General features: G+C 44.4%; 1 protein-coding gene across 2 annotated transcripts; it reads left to right on the top strand.

The window, feature by feature from the left end:
• Positions 1–1630: 1630 nt before the first annotated feature.
• crcp (calcitonin gene-related peptide-receptor component protein) lies at positions 1631–19366 on the top strand. Of its 2 annotated transcripts, XR_010805289.1 has the most exons (7): positions 1631–1705; positions 3384–3420; positions 4158–4253; positions 4818–4912; positions 6742–6799; positions 11320–11529; positions 14981–19366. XR_010805289.1 is itself a non-coding variant. In XM_066696223.1 (6 exons), exons 1-6 carry the CDS (start codon positions 1698–1700, stop codon positions 11464–11466), a joined length of 441 nt encoding a protein of 146 aa, XP_066552320.1. In that variant the 5' UTR covers positions 1631–1697; the 3' UTR covers positions 11467–12510. The 2 variants fall into 2 exon arrangements, 1 of the variants encoding a protein (XP_066552320.1); XM_066696223.1 differs by lacking the exon at positions 14981–19366 and having other exon boundaries at positions 11320–12510.
• The last annotated feature ends 2243 nt before the right edge of the window (positions 19367–21609 follow it).

Genomic DNA, 21609 nt, shown 5'->3' with positions numbered 1-21609 from the left:
ACAAGCCAACTGCAGGACAATGCCGTAGAGATCCTGTTTCACATTCAGAGCCGTGCACAGGTTTGCTCATCTGTCACAGGAGAATGTCTCTCTGTAGACCTTTTGTGGACAGAGATTTAAAAAAACCTCCTGTCAACCCATCACTGTAGCTACAATGCATTAAAGTAAATGGATATGTTAGTGATGTTGTCCAATAAAGCGGGCCTATATTTGAATCCATGAAAACAAACAGGTTTATACAAAAATATCCACTTTCGGGAACTGTCAAAACCAGCTTATTTCTCAGTACAGTGTTCATTAGAAAGCCATTCAGACGGTGAAATTTAGTATAATGATACCAGGCTGTTTATATGTGGGTTGGCTCTGAAATAATGACAGGCACCCTTTTCATGAAGCTCAAAAAAAAGAAGGCATGCAAATTATACCGATGCAGAAAAACCTGTTCTCAATGGTGTTTCATGAAGGTGCCTTCTCACTTCCGAAGAATAGACCCACATGATAACATGCAGTCCCGAGAGAACACAATCAAGTGATATTGTCCAGGACTGGGTCAACTCAAAACAAGGCCATACTGAGGTTTTGGTGGCTGATAGAAGCGCTGGCTATGTCTTGGGTCTTGGTAAAATGTGAATGCTTATCTTTCTGTGAATGGTTATATAGACAAACATAGTGCATTCTGTTGTCTGACAGCACAACCCACTCAAAAGTCCCAATATTTCGAATAAGTTGGAAATCCATCTGTCAAAAACGTACAGCCAGGATACACAATCCTGTTGACATGTGACTGTAATGTTAAGTTTTTCTTTCTAGGTATTATTATTATTATTATTATAGCAAACTACATGTACAGTGAAAAGAGTGAAAGTAGTAGCATTCTTCCTGTGAGAACAAAATAAGCTACTTACTTTGAACCAGGACACCGGAGATTAAAGTTAACATAAGAAGAAAGACTTCAAGCATATTCATAACGTTACTTCCAAGTATTTATTTTTAAATATCCGAGAAGTAGTGTGACAGATGTCGTGTAGTGTAGTGTAGTGTAGCTGTCCTGCCACGTCTCCAGTCAATGCCAGTCCCGTTAGACAGGTAACAGCCGCTACCCACCTAACCCACTCATCCAGTTTAGGACCAGAGGGGAGGGACATGTTCTGGGAGGTGTCTTATTTTGCTTTAGCTTGTGTAAGAAAATACTCAAGAGTTATATTACAGGAATAATAATAAAAAAAAAAGCAAATTAGTTGTATGAGGAGTCGTTCAAAAGTTTACAACCCCCTCCTATTACCTTTTTTACTATTTTTACTATTGATAAATTAGTATAACTCAAATAAAAATATGTATGCAACCAAACGAATCAACGGATAACATTGTTTCAAATTAAGGGTATACATATTTTAGTACAGCCTTCAACCTTATCCTCAAAATTGATTTATACCCTTAATGAAACTGTATGTTGATTTATCTATACATTCAGTTGTTTTGCTTTTTAAGTCTGCAATTAGAAACAGATAAAGCAGTTTGTTCTTGTTTATTACGGCTTTGAAAGGGAAAACGAGACAATTATTTTAAAACATAAAGAAACAGTAGAATAAGATACCAAATAATTAGGTAGAGGATTTGTATTCATTTCAGCTAGGAACTAATGTTGACGCGTCTGGGGGGCGACGGACGTGTAGAGAGGGCGGACACCGGTGAACAGCATGGAGGTGTAAGTGTTTTCAATTTCTTTTCTATTTATGTATTTCTATTATATGTCTATGCATTATTTTTATACATGGTAGTATACTTTGTTTAATTAATATCCTGTATTGATGTTGAAATCTGGAGTTTGGGGGTCACACTAGTCATGCCGTGACGTCTTTATCGATGATCCTCCAGCTACAGCTTTTTCATTGACATAGAGGATCGTTGTTGTTATTTTGTCACTGTATTTGTTAAACTAACCGGTACTTTCTCATTTTAATATTACCCGCTTGTGCCAATAATACTTGACCTTTTATATAGCGTTAAATAAAATACATAACCCCCCCCCAAAAAAAAAAAATGGCAGGAGAAACGTGTCCTATATAACATTGCATTATATTTTCTTATTGTCTATTTTAATTTCATCCAAACCCAGTTTGCATCTCTAAAGTGTGCGATGTTTGTGATGAAGTGGCAACAGAGCAACACAAACCCGCGCAATGACGCGCTGAACCGCTAGAGGTCGCAGTTGCCCTATTTAAATAATTAACTCATTAACAACACGGTAATGATGGGCGCACATTTAGAAACACGTTTTCCGAAGCGCTGGTCCGCTTGGCATTCTTAATAGATTCCAATTAACCCCTTCCCCTCCATTCTCTCATATCAGCAAATATATTACAAACATTACATCTATTCAGTTGCTTCAGTGGTGCTTAAACAAACTGCTCTGGACTCTGGGATAGTTAGCAAACTTGTCAAATTTGCAGATGATACTAAAATAGGTGGCTCAGCAGATTCAGGCAGCACAGGCTATTCAAAGGAACTTAGATCATATTCAGTTGTGGGCCAACATCTGGCAGATGCCAGGTAACAAAAATGTCCACTATAATTACACTATGGGAGGTACAGATCTAGATGAAGTAACGCATGAGAAAGACCTAGCAGTCTATGTGGACTCCTCACTTTCTCCATCCTATCAGTGTGGGGAAGCAATAAAAAAGGCAAACAGACAAGGGCAGTGATGTTCAGACTGTACAATGCACTAGTTAGAGCTCATCTGGATACTGTGGACAGTTCTGGGCTCCACACTTCAAGAAAGATATCGCTGCTCTAGAGGCCGTTCAGAGGAGAGATAATAGATGACTTTCTTGAGAAACACAGCTGTAGAGTGTCAGTGCAACCCCTGCAGTGTACATTGCTTTAATGAGACGTTTTACTCATAACAGGGGATTGATTTGCTTTTAGTTTAGTTTGCTGATGACTGATAGTAGACGTGTGTGTGGGGGGCTGCTATTTCCCGTTTATGATTATGAAAGTTTCAGTGTGGTGCTTTTGAAGGGTGGGGGTCTCTTTCTCTTTCTCTCTCTGCATGCTTTCTGCAGTGTCTGCTCACTGGGGCAGTCTGTGGGCCATTAGAAAGACATGTCAAAAGTCTGGACTTTGTCAGCCGTGATGATGAGACTATGAAACTCACCCCCTACCCTTTGTGCCTCTGTTTGTGAATGCCAAACACACAGGTTGCCAGCCTGTGCCCAACAAAGACGGGCAGTTTGTGCTGGCAGTGTGCAATAGGACTATCTCTTTCTGTGTCTAAAACATGCCCTTCAATCCCGCCAGTGAAAATGCATCCTCCTTTGCTGACCTCCTTTTGAGTTCCTCCCGACTTTCCCCTCTGTCTAAGATGCCTTTTTATTTTCCAGGAAGGACGCGAATGCTGCGATGCTCAGCAATTACGAGGTAAGGGTTTACTCCGGGAGTCTCCTTTGGTGGTTGTGTTAATAAAGTCTCTATTCATAGCAGCTGGATTGGAGAGAAAGAAGTCTTCACTAATACTCTTCATACACAGACTGCCATACAACAGCCTCTTGTTTTTGGAGAGAACCTTATTTTCAAGAGACTGAGACATTTCCCTTTTAAATGAGCTAGGGAGTGGAGTGGGATGTTTTATTAATGTGTAGTTGGCCTCTGTACTCACTTGGCTTGAGCGTCCGCAATGTGGACCGCTGGAGGAGAATCGCAACCAAGTTTTTATAAGTACACAATTTGGAAATGTTGCATGAATTCCTGTGTTTTATAGTTAAACCCTGATTTGATGGGTTGCGTGAGAGCTGAGATATGACAGGTCGCAATTTACAGTGTACATGTGTACTTTACAGCGGCTCGCCCATTTATATTCTTATAGCTATATTAATTTTTCCACAACACGTCTGCAGAATTTTCCCTTTGTGCTGTTAATGCGGAGAATGTGTTGACAAGATATTCCTTGCGCACTAACTTCGCCACTCCTGGCTTAGCGGCGGATTTCAAGTGCTATAGTCACGAGGGAAATATGGTTGTGAGGTCGGTAATGCGTCATAGCAGTTAATTGAATACTGTTTCAGGCATTAGTCTATGATGGTTCGGCCTGTCTGTCTCCCATCTTGCCTGGTCTTGCGATTGACGCTCTGAGAGTGATGCTGTCTGTTGCTGAACAGGTCTTCCAGCTGCTGACCGACCTAAAAGACCAGAGGAAAGAGACGAAGAACAAGCACAGTGCTGGACAGCAGAACCTCAACACCATCATGTATGAGGTCAGTGTCGTGGGGAGGGATCGACACGAGCGCTCCCTTAGCATCCGCAGACGTGAGGCAGAGACTGACGCGTGGGCAGACAGTTTCAACAGGCTCTGCGGCTCCCAGACATGCTAACTCTCACGCACCCGGCAGGAGAAACGTTACACACACGCCTATATAGCTTTCGAAAGAGGTTTTCAGAGTATTGTAGCCGTTGTGGCTTTCATTGGAATTAATTGATCTCCTGCACAGATTGCTTTTTATGGGGCACCAGTTGACTAGACTACTTTGATCCTGCTGCCCCAGCCCCCCCGCCCCAGCCACGACGATCAAACATTTCTCACACCTTCTAATGCATTTCATATTTCATGCTCTTGCTTCAGTAATAGCAACTGTTGCCAAACTCATGCAATGCCCTGTTTTGTGTGTCAGTGTTTTATTTGATTGTTGAACTTATTCAGGTCTGTGCCATGAATAATTGATCCCTTTTGGAATGCTCTGCAGCTGCTTTCTCTTAATTACTTCCAATGAATGATTCATTTTTTTCCACTGTCTTCGTTCTCTTCCTGCTTCTCATCGCAGACGCTGAAGTATTTGTCGAAGACTCCCTGTGCCCGCCAGAGCCCCGAAATGGTGACCGAGTTCCTAACCTCCATGTTGCCACACAAACTCACAAAGTAAGTGGCGGGTCCCTCCGATAATGTAATGCACATCATTTCCAAGATGGACAAATGGTTCTGCAGGAGTGCACTGTGTAAAGGCCTCAACGAGATCTCTACGATCTCTACAGGAAAGAAGCTAGGAAAAGGAGGTAGTAAAGACACCAAACCTACTGTGAGACTAAGACCAAGATGGAGATGAGAGAGGCCATTCGCCCCATCGTGCTCGTTTGGTGTCCATTAATAACTAAGTGATCAAGGATCCTATCCAGTCTGTTTTTGAATGTTCCCAAATTGTCTCTTCAGCCACATCGCTGGGGAGTTTGTTCAGATTGTGACGCCTCTCTGTGTGAAGAAGTGTCTCCTGTTTTCTGTCTCGAATGCCTTGAAGCCCAATTTCCATTTGTGTCCCCGGGTGCGTGTGTCCCTGCTGATCTGGAAAAGCTCCTCTGGTTTGATGTGGTCGATGCCATTCATGATTTTGAAGACTTGAATCAAGTCTCCAAGTAGTCTCATCTGTTCCAGGGTGAGAAGGTTCAGTTCCCTCAGTCTCTCAGTAGGACGTTCCCTTCAGACCTGGAACAAGTCTGGTTGCTTGCCTTATAGAGTGACTACACACCACACATCCCATGATTTAATCAGACTCGCTCAGGGCCGCTGACTGGTTGGTGCCAGACTATTTTGGTTCCCCTCCAAACACACAGACCACGGTTTAATGGGTGGACTTGTCCTGCAAAAGAATCGATCCCCAGTTAGCAGCGATTTCACTCTGTGGTCTGCGTGTTTTGCAACATAGTTTGTTCCCCCCCCCCAAATGCTGGAACGCCTTTATCTCATCATCGTCGCCATAGCAACTCGTTAACCCCCTGCAACCTTGGCTCGTAAGGGGATTAGGGAGATATCAGAATCGTGTGTGATCCGCTCCCCTCGCTTCCCACCGTCGCTTCCCTAGAGTAACATCTGCTCCGTGCAGTTTGCAAATTACACATCTCCATCGCTCATCGCTGCTGAGGCCTCATGTGTCAAGTCTGATCCGACACCGAGTGCCAAATACCCTGTTCATCACTCTGATAAGAAGCGCGACTCGAAAACGATCATCGGCTGGCTGCATCAGCCCGAGAAAAACAGCCTTCTTCTGCATAATCTTCTTTCTGCCTTATCAACATGCTGTGGGGGGCGGCTCTTAGTGGCACTCGAGAGATGCTCGCAGTCCGTCTCTGCCGTGCCTGGCTGGCCTGCCCTCGGCTCTCTCGTTCAGATCTAAGCGAAACGTCTCCAGTGAAATTGTGATAACGGTGTGGGTGATTCAGGTTGCTCCCTCGGTCTGTTGCTTGTTTAATCGGGGTGGATCTGACTGCACAGGTTCTCAGGATATCGATATTCCTCAACCACAAACCTCAGCAAAAAGTTTCTGAAGTAGTAAAGAGAAATATGTTCTTAACCACAGACCACATCATACGGTGCCGAGCTTTTTTCTTTCCCTGGGGAGCGAATAATCCGCGTTATTGAATTGAACGCTGCAGCGTACTTCAACGCTGTTGGCAACGCTGTTGTGTAGCATGCAAATTGAGTGCAAGGAACCAAACGCCCCTGTCTCGGTCCAGCTGTCTCTCATTGTGTGTATTTTGGCAGGACTTTCTCAGCCCTGGCCAGGTAGAGAACAGAGGCTCGTGCTCGGGTGACAGAAGCACTTTTCGTGGCCTTTGCACAAAGCCCGTGCGTGCGTCACCATTTCTGCGACTGCTTTCAGGACCGCGGTGTTGTTAATGTTTGTGTGTCTTGTGCAAGTGCTTGCGTGTGTGTGATTGTGCTACATAGATTGTCTCTCATCATTAAATCTTCCTCAGGGCCGAGAAACTCCAGCTCCTGAATCACAGGCCGCAGACGGCGGTGGAGATCCAGCTGGTAAGAGACTCCTTTATACAACTATTGAAGTCTTGGGCACTGGATTTGAGCCATTTGTAGTCCGTCGTCTGAAAAGTTGTCCGTCAAAGCGGCATCCTGTCCAGCTTCTTGTGTTGGTGTGCGTCAGACTCAGACATCAAAGCAGAGTGAACGGTTCAACATTCAACTATTAATTTCAAATTGCAAATCTTTGTCAGTTACGTAGGTGAATTTTGTGTTGTTTATCTGAGCTTAACCACTTTCTAGGAGAATTCTAGGTTCATCAGCAGGTACCGTTCCTGCCCAGCTCCTCCACAATAGCTTGCCATATATTGTGTTTATATTTATTTGCTTTTGTATACTTTGTGCTTAGACACGCAGATGATTCGATTTTCCAGAGGACACAAATGAAGTGCATCAATCCACGTCTTCCCATCATTTTTCACACACGAAAAAACGGATACAATCGAACTCGTGGACACTCGGGTTTTCATTCCCCCCCCCCCCATACAAAAAAATCGGATGCAACGTCGGATACAGTCCAAGGCCTTTACTCTCACTAAACTGGATTACTTGATCATTACTCAGAGGAGCTTTTTAACATGCTGCCAAGAAAGCCTGCTGTTGTTATTATGACTGATTTCCTTTTTGTGCCAGATGTGTTCAGATGTTCATAGGTTCAGATGTCTTTATTATTATGGTTGTTGTTTTATTGTGCTTACTGTAGTGGAAACCTTTAGCAATGAAGAGAGAGCAGTGTTGTTCAGGCTGGAGTGCCAAGACTCGGTGTGCAAGTGCTCTCACAATAGCCGGCCTTGTCCCTCTGTGATTTATTCAGTTTGGGTGCAGTGGCTGTGCCTTCTGGAAGACATATGGGCCCAGAAATAATAATAATAAAGAGAGAGATCCGTTGCAGGGGCATTGCTAAAAGGACTACTTGAGCTTTGGAGGCTTAAATCATTTCTGCTTGGGGTGACGTGGGGAAATCCTGTTTAAAGGTCAACAGAAAAGTATTTAAATTCTCAGTCAACATTTTATCTCTTGATGTATTTATTTATTAAGATGATGCAGTGTGTGTTTGTTGTATTGCAGTCTGGAGTTCTCATTTGAATGGTTAATAAGTAAATGAATGACTAAATAATTGACCTGCCTTTATCTCAGTGCCAGAATGTCACACGCAGGGAGCAGCCCTGGGGTTTGTGCCTGGATGTGACATAATCTAGCGGTGAAAACAGGATGTTTCTCTGATACTTTTGATTAATTAAATAAGGTTTAGTATTGTCCCCCCCAGAAGGGGATTCGATTAGTGATAGTTGACTTGGTTGGGGCATTAATTGCGAAGTGTCCAAAGATGAGAGATTTTTAAATAAACGGCCCTTACCGAAAGAGCCCATAGAATGTGCTAATCGCATGTGTGCTGTGATTGTTAGCCAACTGTTTATAATACCAGAGCCGATGCTTTTATAAGAGCGTTTGTTTCATATTAGAAATCGTACCTGGAGGCGCGCTGGATTCGGCCCACAGATTAGACTAAAGATTTAACTCGCCGGGGACCAACAGACGTCCCAGAGAATGTGCTGAGTCAGTCTGTGTGTGCCGCCCCGCAGTAATCACTCCATTCTGCTCTCCGAGAACAGACACATGAATTGTGTGTTGTTGTTTTTTTGAAGTTCACAAATGCATAAAGGCATTGTACAGGAACAAGATGCAATAGCCACTCATGGGACATTCTGGAAGTGTAAGCAGTTGACTGTAATGACAGTTTCTCCTGTTTTGTAATTGTGGTGGCTGTATTTATCTAACTTTACATTTTTAACTCCATGCACGTCAGTGGTAAATTGTTTGATGTGTCAGTTTTCTCACAGTGACAGATCCACTGTGCCACTGCTTGGTTTGCACCTCTTGTGCATTTGCATCAATTACTCTCCACTTTGCAGAGATGCAGCAACAGGAAGCTACATGGGGTAGAGTTAATAAAATGTTTACGTCTGAACTACTCACATAATTAGACAAAGCTGTATTGTTCCGTTCTTCCATTACTGTTGATTTGTGGGACCCACACGCTTCTGGCACAACGATATATGAAGACTTAACTTGTTCTGTGTGTGGGGAACCTGCAGGAGAAAGGTGCAGACCCTGAGGTATAAATAAATCACTTAATGACAGCCAGGATTCCCAGTTTTGCAAACGACTTTTCATTTTGGAAAACCCGCTGTGTTGTGTAAGCCGACCCCATGCAGTTGAACGGCACCGTGAATTTGCCTTACTGCCTTAAATCCTTTTGTACAATAACAGGATATGCCTTTGATGTCAGCTCTCTCCAAAGCTTTGGCAGAGAGCAGTGAGGAAAGCACGGCAATATAGATTTCAAATAATTGAGTGGCTCACACAGCAGCAATTACCGCCAAACCCACACATGTTGACATTTCCAGAATATATTGATCTCTGCTCGCTAACTCTGGGTGTCTTGTTGCACTGTATTAACTCAGTCTCCTGTGCAGACACCACAGTGAGAGCGCTGCCCGTTTGGGTGTGGAGTACAATAATGCTTCAGTGACATTTAAATAATAAAGGAACCTATTTGTAAAACCAAGTAAATATTAAAATCCGGTATCTAGTGTGTACATGTGTTCAGCAGATCCGTTTTTTATTTTCTTTCCCAGTATACTTTCAAATCAAGTCAACATCAGTAGCCTTTCCACCAGTTTTTTTTTTTTTTTTTTGCTCTTGTATGGTTTTCTGTTTCTTTCTTCGTTTTAATTTGAACATTTTGTCGTCAGCTCGGCCAATTCTATTGTTCTGTTTGAATGTGACTGTAAATCGGGCCCGCAGTGCATATCAAATACGTTTTGCAGCTGTACAAACTCTCTGGTTATCACTTGCGGATCGGCCTGCCCCGGGAATCTGGCCCTTACGCTTTTTGTCCTGCTGCCAGGGCCTGAGTGCCTCAGTGGTGGAAATGGTGGCAAATGATAACAGCATGGACAGAAAGGCCCGGCACTGTTCGGCTTTTACAACCCAGCTTTTACAGTTCAGCACAGCGACAGCCTGGCTCTCGGTGACGTGTCCACACTGTCCAAGCTCGACTGTAGAAGCTGGGTTGTCTCACAACACACTCAGACAGACTGCGGAGGAGATGTATATCGAGACATGCTTTCATGGGGGTCCGAGGGGAGAGCAAACATGGCCACAATATCCGAAAATATCACGGAGACCCGTCTAGTCTAATCTACCCCCTTTCCTTGATTCCTCTGCTGTTGCTTATTCAGTAACATCTGGAAGTATGTCATCAGCGTCATGTCATTAGTTTTCTAAACTAAAATCTTGCTGCCAGATTTGTTTAATCTTTAATCTTTTATTTATTTAACTTTTTTGATAATTATTTCTCTCCTTCCATTTCCGCAAATAAACACAGATTTTGCTCCGGATTGGCACAGACAGTTGGGCCTGGTACTCATTACCAGTGTAAAATATCTGTGGGCTCCAGCACATGGTACAGGCTGGCGGAGATTGTTCGTTTGCAGTATCGGGCATTTTTGCAGATGTTTACGCAGATTGGTGAGATCGGCACTGTGTTGGAGAATAAGCTCAATGAACGCAGCCCTGTAGATCACGAGGGCCGAGTGCTGGTACGAGCCCTTGATGCCGTCTCGTATTTCCTCTCCGTGTTGCCGTGGAGCCAGTTGGATCTCGCCCGCCTTCATGCTGAGTCCCGTTTGCTTAATTGGGTCAGAGCCCGCTGAGCTGCGATGGAAAAATTCATTTTCTGAGGGATTATGTCATTATTCAAAACCCCTTGTAATCACCCATCAGCACAGACGCGCACATCAATCGTTAGTGTGTCCCATCCGTGTACTTTAATACTGCTGGCTCAGCGTGCAGACTGTGCTAAAACAAGCCCGTCGGAGCCTCGGGTGAATTTACATACATACCTGGGTCTGATCTCTCGACGTACAGAGAGAAGAACTGGAGTTTAGCAGAATCTTGCCTTTTACCCAGAGTGCCCCATTTGTTTCCCCAGTTTTTGTTCATGCATTCCTAGCGGAGTTCATGTATCTGTTTGTCCGGATCTGAATCGGTAAAAGAAACTGGGTTACCCCTCACTGCGATGTCTGTTGTACGGTTCGAGGTCTCCGCACCATTAATCACCTGTATTGTGTCTCGCTGGGGTTGCTAATGAACACGCAAGCACTGCAGCTCAGCATGGTAGCCCACATGCTGGACATTTGCTCCTCAGGACTGGAGGTTGATTGTTCTGCATCGCTTTATTAAGCTTTACCCTTGATTTGGTTGTTCCCGGTGTTGGAAATGCTGAGCCCCTAAGGTCTGGCTGTTGTGGCGTGTGCTGGTGCATATTGCCTGCCATTTCCCTCTTCCAGGGGTGGCTGTTGTCAGATTGTTGTTATCGGTTCTCAGGTGGTGCTCTTGTCATTGTTGTGATGATAATAGACGAGTGGAAGGTGCTGTTGTCATTAATGCGAAGTGGAAACGTGGCACTGTCTGACAGGCCTTGTGTTGACCCATGTGTTTGTTTTACGCAGATGGTGGAGGAGAGTGAAGAGAGGCTGACGGAGGAGCAGATCGAGGAGCTGCTCCAGAAAGTGACAGACATCCTCCCCGGGGACCCCGAGAAGGACTGCGCCCCCGCCCCCGAGGAAGCCGAGATGGAGGAAGGGGAGGCTCAATAATGCCCCGGCGCCCCGACTGCCCCTGGCTGCCACCCGTTTCCTTCATCGACCAGGGATCAGACCGTACGTCACGTGGTCAACCGAGTGCCGGGATGTTACAATGCTTGCACCCGAGTCTCTTTAGTTTCCTTTCAGAAAGCCACAGTTAGCACTTACCCCCGTGGTACCTTTCCCTGTCTTGACCGAAGATCTCTACAGGGTGTATATTTTGGTAACTCTACTCTCAAGGGTGAGGGAGTAGAAGCTGGGGGTAGATGTTTCTTCACCTCGCCACGGCTGACCCTTCCAAACTGGGCTCTGTGAACAGCTTGGCAGGGTCCGCTTGGCTTCTCTCTCCTTACTGAACAGGACATTTTGAATTGGCATGAAGAATATTGATAGTGGATGCATAAATATTGTCACTTTTTGCAAATCAGTTGATTTCTATTCTTAAAAGACCCTGCTTTAATGTAAACGACCCATTGTTTCCGATTCACAATTTAAACTGGTTTTCCTCGGCCTACTGGAAGGCAAGCAGGCAAGCGAGTCGGTCTGTAGACTGTAGATGAGATAAACAACACTCGTACACCCACTTGGTTTCATTCTGCATCTCGTTCTCGTTCTGGCTCTCGGCTTTTTTTTTTTTTTTCTCCTCCTGGCACTTTTTCCCACCCAAGACAGGCTTTTTATTTTTAATTGCAGCGACAGCTACAGGAGACTGAGAGCCTGTCTTCTTGTGTTTAGCAAGCGTGTATCAGAGCCTTGGAACGAGTCGAAGAAGCTGAGAAACCACATCAAGCTGCATGCCTAATGCAGCGCTTCGAGTGCATGAAGAACGACTGAATGTGTGCAGGGTGACGTTTTTTTCATTTTTATTTTGAAAGCCTCAGCAGTTACCGGCGTCTGTGAAGTGCCATGTCAGGGAGAAGCAAAGTTCAAGTGAGGCCTCAGAAAGGGTTCACTCGCGATCTTCCCGTTTGTGTTTTCCGGAGTGGTCTTGCATGTGGTTCAGCACGAAATGTTCCTCTGTGCCTGCATTTAATAAATAAATAAATACAAACCATATTCACATGGATTTGTAGTCATTCCTTCGCTGTCACTTAAAAAAAAAAAAGTAGTAGATCATAACCTATGTGCTTTAAATTTCTAATTTGTGGAGAAAATACTGTGGGTTGAGGGCAATTCCACAAGAGCTGATGAATTGGATGTAAATGCAGAGAAAACATCCTGGATTTTAAACAGTCGTCGATGTTCTGACCTGAACCCACTGATAATGCAAGGCAGCTTATAAGAAATTCCCCCTTTCCAAACTCGAATTACTGGCCTCTCTGGGCCTCTGCTATCTCTCCCCACAAGGTGCTCACAGTTAATTAGACAGGCTTTCAGAGTTTTTGTTTACCCCTTTAGTTCTTATAAGGCAGTTGTGGTTAATTTGGCTGTTGTGTGGGGTGAGGTTTTGTTTTTTGTTTTTTCGTGGTGTTTGCAGCTGGCAACTGCACTTTGAAGTCCAGTTCCAAATTCAAATGTTGTAAAATGAATTTAAACCTAAATGCTTCGTGAGCAATCGTAAATATGACCAGATTTTCTCTTTTCTCTTTTTTTGTTGATTCAGAAGGATCATTCAATAAAATAAACTACAGAGATATTTTTCACTATTTAATTTTCTTTCCATTTTTGTTTTGCTTTTCGTCTGGTTGAAGTGACAGCTGTCAATCAATAGCTCTAACTAAGTCCTTCACACAAGACAGATGGGATATCAAAGTGCGTCCGCATCGTGCGTGCGTTTGTTTGATGTCTCTGTCTCTATTGAGCTGTTTGGGGGTTTTATCCCTCTCTCTCTCTCTCTCTCTCTCTCTCTCTCTCTCTTCCGGAGTAGTTTGATTTCAGGCGCTGGATTGAGCTGTTTTATCTCTGGTGGCAAGATTAGAGTCTCTTCCTCCAATCAATGGCGGTTGACTCTAGCAGTCCCGCAGTGTAAATTAGCTCTGGTGCAGAGAGACTGGTTGCCATGCTGATAAATTGTCATCACCGCACTTTATTTTTTATCTCTTTTCTGATCAATTCATCCGATGTATCCAGCCTGGTGTGTCAGGGCTGCTCTGTTTGATTTTGCCAGAGGGTACAAAGTTCTTAGAATGAGCTGCCGCTATATATCGCAGCCGCTCGTGTTTCCTGGACACCCGTGGACTTGCTGCCCAGATACCAGGACAAGGTGCATCTCTTAGAAATGCATATTTTTCTGATTTATAGAAGTGTGTCTGTGTGTGTGACTATACAGTGCCTATAGAAAGTTTACACCCCCTTTCAAAATTGTCACCTTTTGTTGCCTTATAGCCTGGAATTTAAAGGCATTGAATTTATCTACACATTCTACTCTGCACCTATTAGTTTACAATGTTCTAGAAAAATAATAAAAGCAAGGATTGTAAACGCAATCCTAAATTAGCTCAAGTGTAAGCAATCACCTTCAAAATCACACATCAAATTAAGTGGCTTCTCCCTGTGTTAAACTGGAGAGATTCACATGATTTCAGTATAAATTTAGCAACCATGAGAACCATGGAGCTTTCAAAAGAACGTCATGACAAAGTTGAAGAAAGGCACAGATCAGGGGATGGGTATAAAAAACGATTGGTAAGACGATTTTTAAGATGTGGAAGGTGTATGGCACCACCAAGACGCTGCCTAGATCAGGCCGTTCCTCCAAACTGCAAGAAGGGGACGGATCAGAGAGACCACTGGCAATTTTGCAAGAATTACAGGCTTTTATGGCCAAGACTCAAGGTGTGCATGTGCAAGCACTCCACACATCTGGCCTGTATGGAACTCAAGAAAGGCCACCTTGAATCCTGTTTAAAGTGTACAAAAAAAACCACTCTGGAGATTCTGCAGCCATGTGGAAAAAAGTTTTGTGGTCTGAAAAAACTAAAATGGAACATTCTGGCCTAAATGCGGTGTTATGTCTGGTGCAAAACCAACACGGCGCATCACCCAAGGAACACCATCCCTGCTGTGAAGTACAATTTTCTTTCCCCTCTCTGTTTAAGGCAACTAAAAAAGATAAAATCTTGCTGTGTCAGAGGGCAGAATGGCCGGAGAAGAAGTGAAGTTTCGGCAACTGAAAACTCGCTCAACCCACGCAGTTTGTCCATTGGATTTATCCTATGCTGCGTTGTTTTTCCCATTATCTTTTTATTATTTGCTGTTTACTTTTTTTGTGTGGAAGCATGTGCTTTCAGGCGAAGGGTTTTAAAACTTAATTTCATGGATCTCTGTCTTTTGCACTCTGAAATGGCATAAAGAATAAAACCCATCAATTTACGACAGCTGTGTGGCCAAACCCTTGGATTGTACTGCATTGATAATTGTCTTCGGAGTAGCTGACATTCTGCTAAGTAATATCTTTGTTAACGTTTTTCCTGAGCTTTGTAATTCAACACCTCTCAGCGAGCCAGACAGGGTGAGGGGAGTCCGTGGGGGGATCTATCTGAAGGAGGTGTCCCCTAATCTGGTTGTTTTCCTTTATTTTGAAAAGGAAAACATCTCCGTTCACCGGCCAGTTTACCCTTGTGGACTCGTGCTGCTGCTCAAGTGGGAGATAAGACTTCTGCCAAGGAAACACGACTCCCCTTTCCTCAGCCATCCAGATGGACGGTCTGCTTCTCTTCACTGGAGGCAACACGACGGGTCTGGAGCGGTCAACCTCCCCACGTATCCTACCCATTTCACAGAAAGAAACGGGAAGGCAATAAAAAGTCGCATAGACAAATCGGGAAACCCATTTTTAACCCAGTGCAGGACTTTATACGATGTGGCTCCACTTAATCCATGCTAACTCCTCATCCTGGTGGAGCTCAGTATCGAGTTGCACCTTTAAATAATGAAGCGCTGCGAAGATGAGCTCTCTTGCCTGCCGGGCCCTGGAGATGCTGGTGTGTTTAGGAGTCTTGTAAATTCTGGCCCTGACATAGCATTGCTACAGCTGTCAGGCTACAAAAACTACAGTACATTCATTACAGCAGGCCCTTAAAGCAGCAGTAATTCCAACGGAGGCTTTTAATGAACCTTTAAAGAAATATAACAACTGCCTGAATACTATTCGCTGAATTGCTTTGTCTCAAATGTGGCGGTCACTTCATACACATTATTATCATTAGGACATTTTGTGATCTAATATATGTCAACAGTTTAAAGTCTATAGACTCTTTCACTCTCTCTCTATACATATATATATAGACATACACATACACAGACTGATTCCAGTTCAGTGTCTCTTCTGCACGGTTTGCACTTCACTAAAACTGCTAGTGTCTGCAGATGCTCCAAAAATGACAGCTTCGGAATGAATAATTAACAAATCGGATCATAGTTTTCCAGAACTGTGAGCAGAAGCAATGGTAACCTCGCCGCTTCCTGTCTTTATCGCCCACAGCCCCTGATGTCACATTATTGTCTTAATGAGCTCAGATAAAGCGATACCTCCCTTGTTAGTATCCGAGTCCCTAACGAATGTGGCCCCGCAGCCCACGCCGCCCCCTCCCTCTCCGGCCTTGGCATCAAAGCACTGTGAAATTACGAGACGAACTGCAGAGAACATGGACAACTTGGTTCTCCACTGTGCATAGTCTGTTTTGGTGCTCGTAACATTGCCTAAAAGCCATCTGATGAGAGGGCAGCGATATTGTGGGTGGCACCAGTTCCCTGTCTTGTCGGTCTCCCTCTCGCCACACTGCCATTTTCGAGCGACTTCCTTAATATCTCTGTGAAGAACCGACACAACATTAACAGGGACAACAGTGACTTCCTCACACTGACATGGAAGAGCTCGACTTTGTTTGGCTTTTGTAATAATTTGGTTTGTGTTGAAACCAAAAGAAAAACAAAAACTAATCAGGTAATAGATCTTGAACAATTTGACTCTGCGGTCAGAATCATTCGAACCCTTGTTTAGAATCTCTCCAATAGGAAACCAGAAGTCCCTGCAGTTGTTCTGTAAAGCTTTCTGACCTCACAACTTTGGAGTAACTGCACCTCTCTGGTGGGTAACCCAGCCCTCGGCGCAATGATAGGATTTCTCCTAATTCGAAAAGGATTTCCTCTCTGAAACGTTTCCGGTGGCAGAAAATACTTTTGCGTGGCTGCTGGGGTGGAGAGAGTCAGTGACCCACTTTAAAGGAAATATAATCTTCCTGACAATCCCCCCCCCACCCCCCAGACTCCTTTTGGAATTCAGCACAGCACAGCACGTATCGCATCTGAGCATTTTCACTTGGCCGAGGAGGGACAAGTGAACGCACTATCTTCGTACACCACGCTAAGTGCATCTCTTAATGGACCCACTGAGAGAGAACAGCCGAGCAGGTCTGATTAGCATTACAGCCTGAATTAAGGGAGTTTTGCTTGGTGTTATGATTAGCATGAAGTTTAATGGCTGTGAGCGTTCAGCGTGCTCTGGTACAGTTTGAAAAGCAGACAGATGTAATGCTAATGTAAGTAAACATCTTCCATGCTTAGGTTGTGAAATCTGAAAATAAATGCGCGTTTGTTTTAACCCTTAAGCTTTGCTCCAGGTATTTCTATATGGAGAGAATCTGGAGAAATCAGGAAATGCACTTGTGCTTTATTATGCAATCAAACATCCAGTTCTCCATCCCAAACCTGCTGCCGCTGCTACCGAAGCCTCCCAGCCAAGAGAGATTTGTTTATTCTCAGGGAGGAGAGTTTAAAGTAAACCCTGTTTTAAAAAGACCGAAACTAGCTTAAGGGCACAGGCTGGTCTCCTTCATTTGCTATAATTCCCCTGGCTCCCTGCGCACGTTCGCCTGCTCTCTCTGTGCCAAATGCTGCCGCTTCTCTCTGTTTCTCTCTTCTCGCTGCACAGGCCTCCTCTGAGCCCCATCTGTTCGAGGGCCGTCTCCGATCAGATGGCATCTAATAATCAGCTTAGACTGAAATCATACCTGGAGACGTGCCGAGGTTGATTCTCCGCAATTAAACTGCAGAGCCGGGCTGCTAATTCGCTGTTTTTACATGGGATGTCGTGGCTTTCTATTTATACCAAAGTTGTTGCAGTGGAGAGCTGGCTGTGTGTGGCCTGTCCTGGCTGTTTAGCACTGTAGATGTTTGTTGCACCGTGGAGCATATTTAACCTTTAAGTAAACCAGATTAGAGGCAGTGATCTAATGGCCAGGTATCCAGCGCAATTTACTAATCAAATTGAACCTGAATGCACAATTCACTGGTACGTTTATCACTTTTGGGTGAGAGAAAATTTAGGATTTATCCCTATTCCCCAACTCCACCTCCTCAACACACATTCCTTTCTGACACATACACAGATACACTTTTCCAATCCTTGGGTTGTGTACTGGATGTGGAATAGGATATTATTATATAGTGGTAATCAGAGTGAGAGATAATGTTATAGAAGTATAAGAGCAGCACAGCTTTTATCATTCAAACTGCTGGGTCCCCTAGATGGTGTTAATCCACACTATAATATAGGGCTACAACTCTGAAGCCCCCTGGGTTACTGCCCTGCTGATTAAACAGGAGACTTGGATGAGTTCTGTCCCACTGACGCTGTATTGATCATGGTAATATCTTCTCTCTGGACTGAGAGAGCACTTGAGCCGACTACTCACACGTGCCATTTCCCCTGCCTTCATCTCTGCAGGGATATCTATATTTACTAAGCGTGATACAAGCATTGGTTGGGTCCATTTAGTCCTACAGTTGTCTTTGTCCCGTTATAATCCCTTGGCGTCAGTCCTTTCCAGACTGAAGTTGTAACGAAAATGATTCGAACTGACACATTCTGCAGTGAAAAAGACAAACGCCATTCCCACCCCTCCACAAAAAAACTGTGAAATCCTTCCTGTTGACCATGGCTTCAAGCTTTGTTGGCCAGAAAAATTATCTTAATTCCACTTTTTACACTTGCAACCCACAGAAGGCATGTCGTCCGGAGACGCGCTGGAACATGCACTGATGCCATATGCAATACCAACTTGTTTATTTATTTTCATCATGGCAACGCTACTGTATGTTATGAAAGAGAAAAAATACATGAAGCATAGGGCATAAATGTCTTAACCCTCCCTTACTGGGACCTCTGTTAGCCAAACAGCAGGTCAAGGAATAAGTCAGGAATTCTCTTCTTCTGAACAGGGACATTCCTGAAAACCTGCATGGCTCTTCTGCAGTGCAGTGTAAGGCTCAAGGTCAGCACGTGGGGGTCTGTGTTGTGAAGCCGTTGTGTGTTGTCCAGTTGCTGTTTGTGCACTGTTGTCCTGCTGCTGTCGTTTGTGTCCTCATCGACTCTGATAGAGTCGAGTATGACTGGGATTTCTTTCCATGCCAAGCCTTATTTTTTTGTTTTGGCTCAAGTGTACGCAGTTACCTAATCAACCCAGATGCTTTGTATCTGATGGAGGGCCAGAGAAAATGCCAGGAGTGAAAGGCAGTGAGAAAGACTTTGGAGGGGGGGAGGCTGGTTCTGAGGGGTCCTGGCAGGCACCCAAGGACCTGACACTTTCTTGGCTTGGGACGGTGACACTCCCAGTAGGAACAGATCCACATGGAAGAGGGGTAACAGATGAAAAAGACTGCAGTGTGTAATAAAAGGTAAATCAGCTGCCCTCCTGTTGAAAATCAAAGGGAAACGATAACATGAGAACACATCTTGCACTCATATAATGTCTTTTATCCCTCAGTCAGGAGGTCAGATGTCTCCGTGCTAAAGTCCAGACTGAATCGACTTGCGGTTGATGACACATTTAATGTCCTTCAGAACGAAGGGAAGCCCGCCAGCCCATTGATGTTTTTGTTTGCCCATTGTTTTTTGTGGTTTCACGTTTTGGACGAGCTCTCAAAACAAAAATACAAATATGTACACTTCTTATAAAGCTGATTAAAGGAACTGGATCTTCTTTTTTCTGTGTCATCAAAAGATTAACGTTAGGGGAAGAGGAGTATCAAGCATCTCATTAAGTTAGCTGTTATTATCTTCCAAATATGATAAAAATGCAACGCCCACACTTGGATGCATCAGGTGATTTTGGCGTGTCTTCTAGCCGAGACAGACGAGGGATCGTGCTCCCCCACTGTGTAATGCCACAAAATGCCCAGCCCTCACAGGACAGAGGCCTCTCGAGGTGGGCTCAGCGCTCAGCCGAGGCGGCAAGCTGTCGTCTAGACTCTGCAAGAGCTGCAAGGTAAGCATTATTGAAATGAAAGAGAGAGGGTGGGAGGGTAGGTCATTCAGGAAGAGGTTAAACGTTTGGATACCCCAGTCAAAAAAGAGCCGAGTGAGGAGCAGCCATAGAGCTAATGTGCAAGCCAAACAGACCTACGGAAAAGCGTAAATGAAAAGATGTGTGTCACCAGATCCTAATCTCTTCCATTTGGTCAGGCGGTTTTAGTTTTCATGAACCCCCCTTGCTGTCCTTCCTCCCTCTCTCTCTCTCTCAGTGCTTTGCATTTTGAATGTGCCACATGAGCGCAATCTTCTCTCTCTGATGAAATACCTGAGAGTGAATGTTTTGTACCTGGGCACAGTGAGTTCAGGAATGTAATGACCCACGCTGTTTCTCTTGAAGTCGTGGTACTCCATTCTCAACTGTTACCCATCCAACCCTATTTGAAGATAGGTTTGTTGACGGATTATGTTTCTCTCTTGTTTTAAACAGATTTAGATGTTTGAGGCCAGTGATGTCAGTAAAAGTAACATTTTTTTGTTGCATGCACAAGATTTAGGGGGAAAATGCTCTGGATGAGTATGGCTTTGTATAATTTAAACCGCAACATTTGAGATATACACTGGAGGATAACTAGCAAATTAAAACTGCCAATCAAGGCCTGACTCTTTCCATAAACAGAAACAAGCTGTTCAAGCCCAGAGGGTAAAATAGAAGAAAATGAAAGAAAGAAGGGCGGGTTTTGAATCCTCTCCTCCAAGATAATGTCCAACATCTGGAGCTCTTGCAGTGTGATTTTCGTACAGAAGAAGCTCATCTACTGGCACCCATCCAGGACCCCCTTCAAGCTCGGGGGAACATGGCTGCAACATCCTCTAGCGCAGTGATATGAAAGGGACTTTCCCAGCTGGTACAACTGCAAATTTCAGCTAGCGTTTTGAGTCGATGACCATCAGTGACCTATTTTACAGTGCTGCGGTGATACCAGTAGTAGCTTCAAGTGATCTGGTCTGGGCTTTTATCATCTTGCAAGGGTGATACTAACAACCTTGTATCACACCGTACCCTGAGATGTACAAGCAGATTGAACTCTGGAGTAACTCAGTCTGAAACTGTGACTCATGCCCTCCTTCATGTTCTGTGTCTCCTGTCTGTCTGAACAGTACTGGGAGGAGAGACACCGTCCTCATCTGCTGCTGACAAAGTCACCCTAGCTGACAACAGGACTCAGATTTGTGCCTGGCCTATATGACAGCCTAGAACCTGGCAAACCTCCAGCCCTAGTTCTCATCTTGTATTCTGAAAGGTGCATTCTTCCGAAAAAGCCACTTGGGAGCTCTAGCTTTCTTTTTCACCGTGCATATAAAGTTTACGCTTACGAAAGCAAGGGGACCGTAGTGCTGAGGCACCGGGCCAACACTGCCTGGAAGTGCGTTCTTTTTGTGTCCCTGCAAGTTCATCTCAGCCCTGACGGGTAAACCATCTGCTGAGTCCCAGGACTCTGTCTAGCGTGAGCAGCAAATTATGCAGCACAGTGTGACACTATTGTGCGGCTGAAAATATTGAAAATGAATGCTTAAAGACGCTTCAGAGGTGACTGCAGTCCACGGGCGGGGCTGGAGAGTACTTTTGATTCTTTTCGAAATACAAAGAGAATGAATGAATGGGAAAAGTTCAACAGGCCAGGGAGAAACCCTTGATTGATTGACCAATTGTAATGGAATTTAAATAAACAACAACAATGACATCATAGAGGGAGTGGAGGTTGGTGGGGGGGCGGTAGTTGGGGGGAGTCCTTCCGGGAACGGGGAATGATCCTCAAGCTCTTTAAAGAATATGTCACATGCCCTGACATGCTGGAAGAAGATGAAGTCTGCTTTTCGGCTTGGGTTACAGACTCGGTCCAGGAGTCTACAGGAAATGGGCCCACTTTTGCCAGGGAATGCAGAAGCACTAGTCTGAAAGT

Source organism: Amia ocellicauda, chromosome 22 (assembly GCF_036373705.1).
Source record: "Amia ocellicauda isolate fAmiCal2 chromosome 22, fAmiCal2.hap1, whole genome shotgun sequence".
Lineage (NCBI taxonomy): Eukaryota > Metazoa > Chordata > Actinopteri > Amiiformes > Amiidae > Amia > Amia ocellicauda.
This window is presented reverse-complemented; position numbering and strand designations above follow the sequence as displayed.

What these genes read in the sequence shown, in the direction of transcription:
- crcp (XM_066696223.1), top strand. An exon ending in CGATGCTCAGCAATTACGAG is followed by an intron (nt 3,421 to 4,157) that starts GTAAGGGTTTAC and finishes GTTGCTGAACAG; the next exon opens with GTCTTCCAGCTGCTGACCGA. An exon ending in TCAACACCATCATGTATGAG is followed by an intron (nt 4,254 to 4,817) that starts GTCAGTGTCGTG and finishes TTCTCATCGCAG; the next exon opens with ACGCTGAAGTATTTGTCGAA.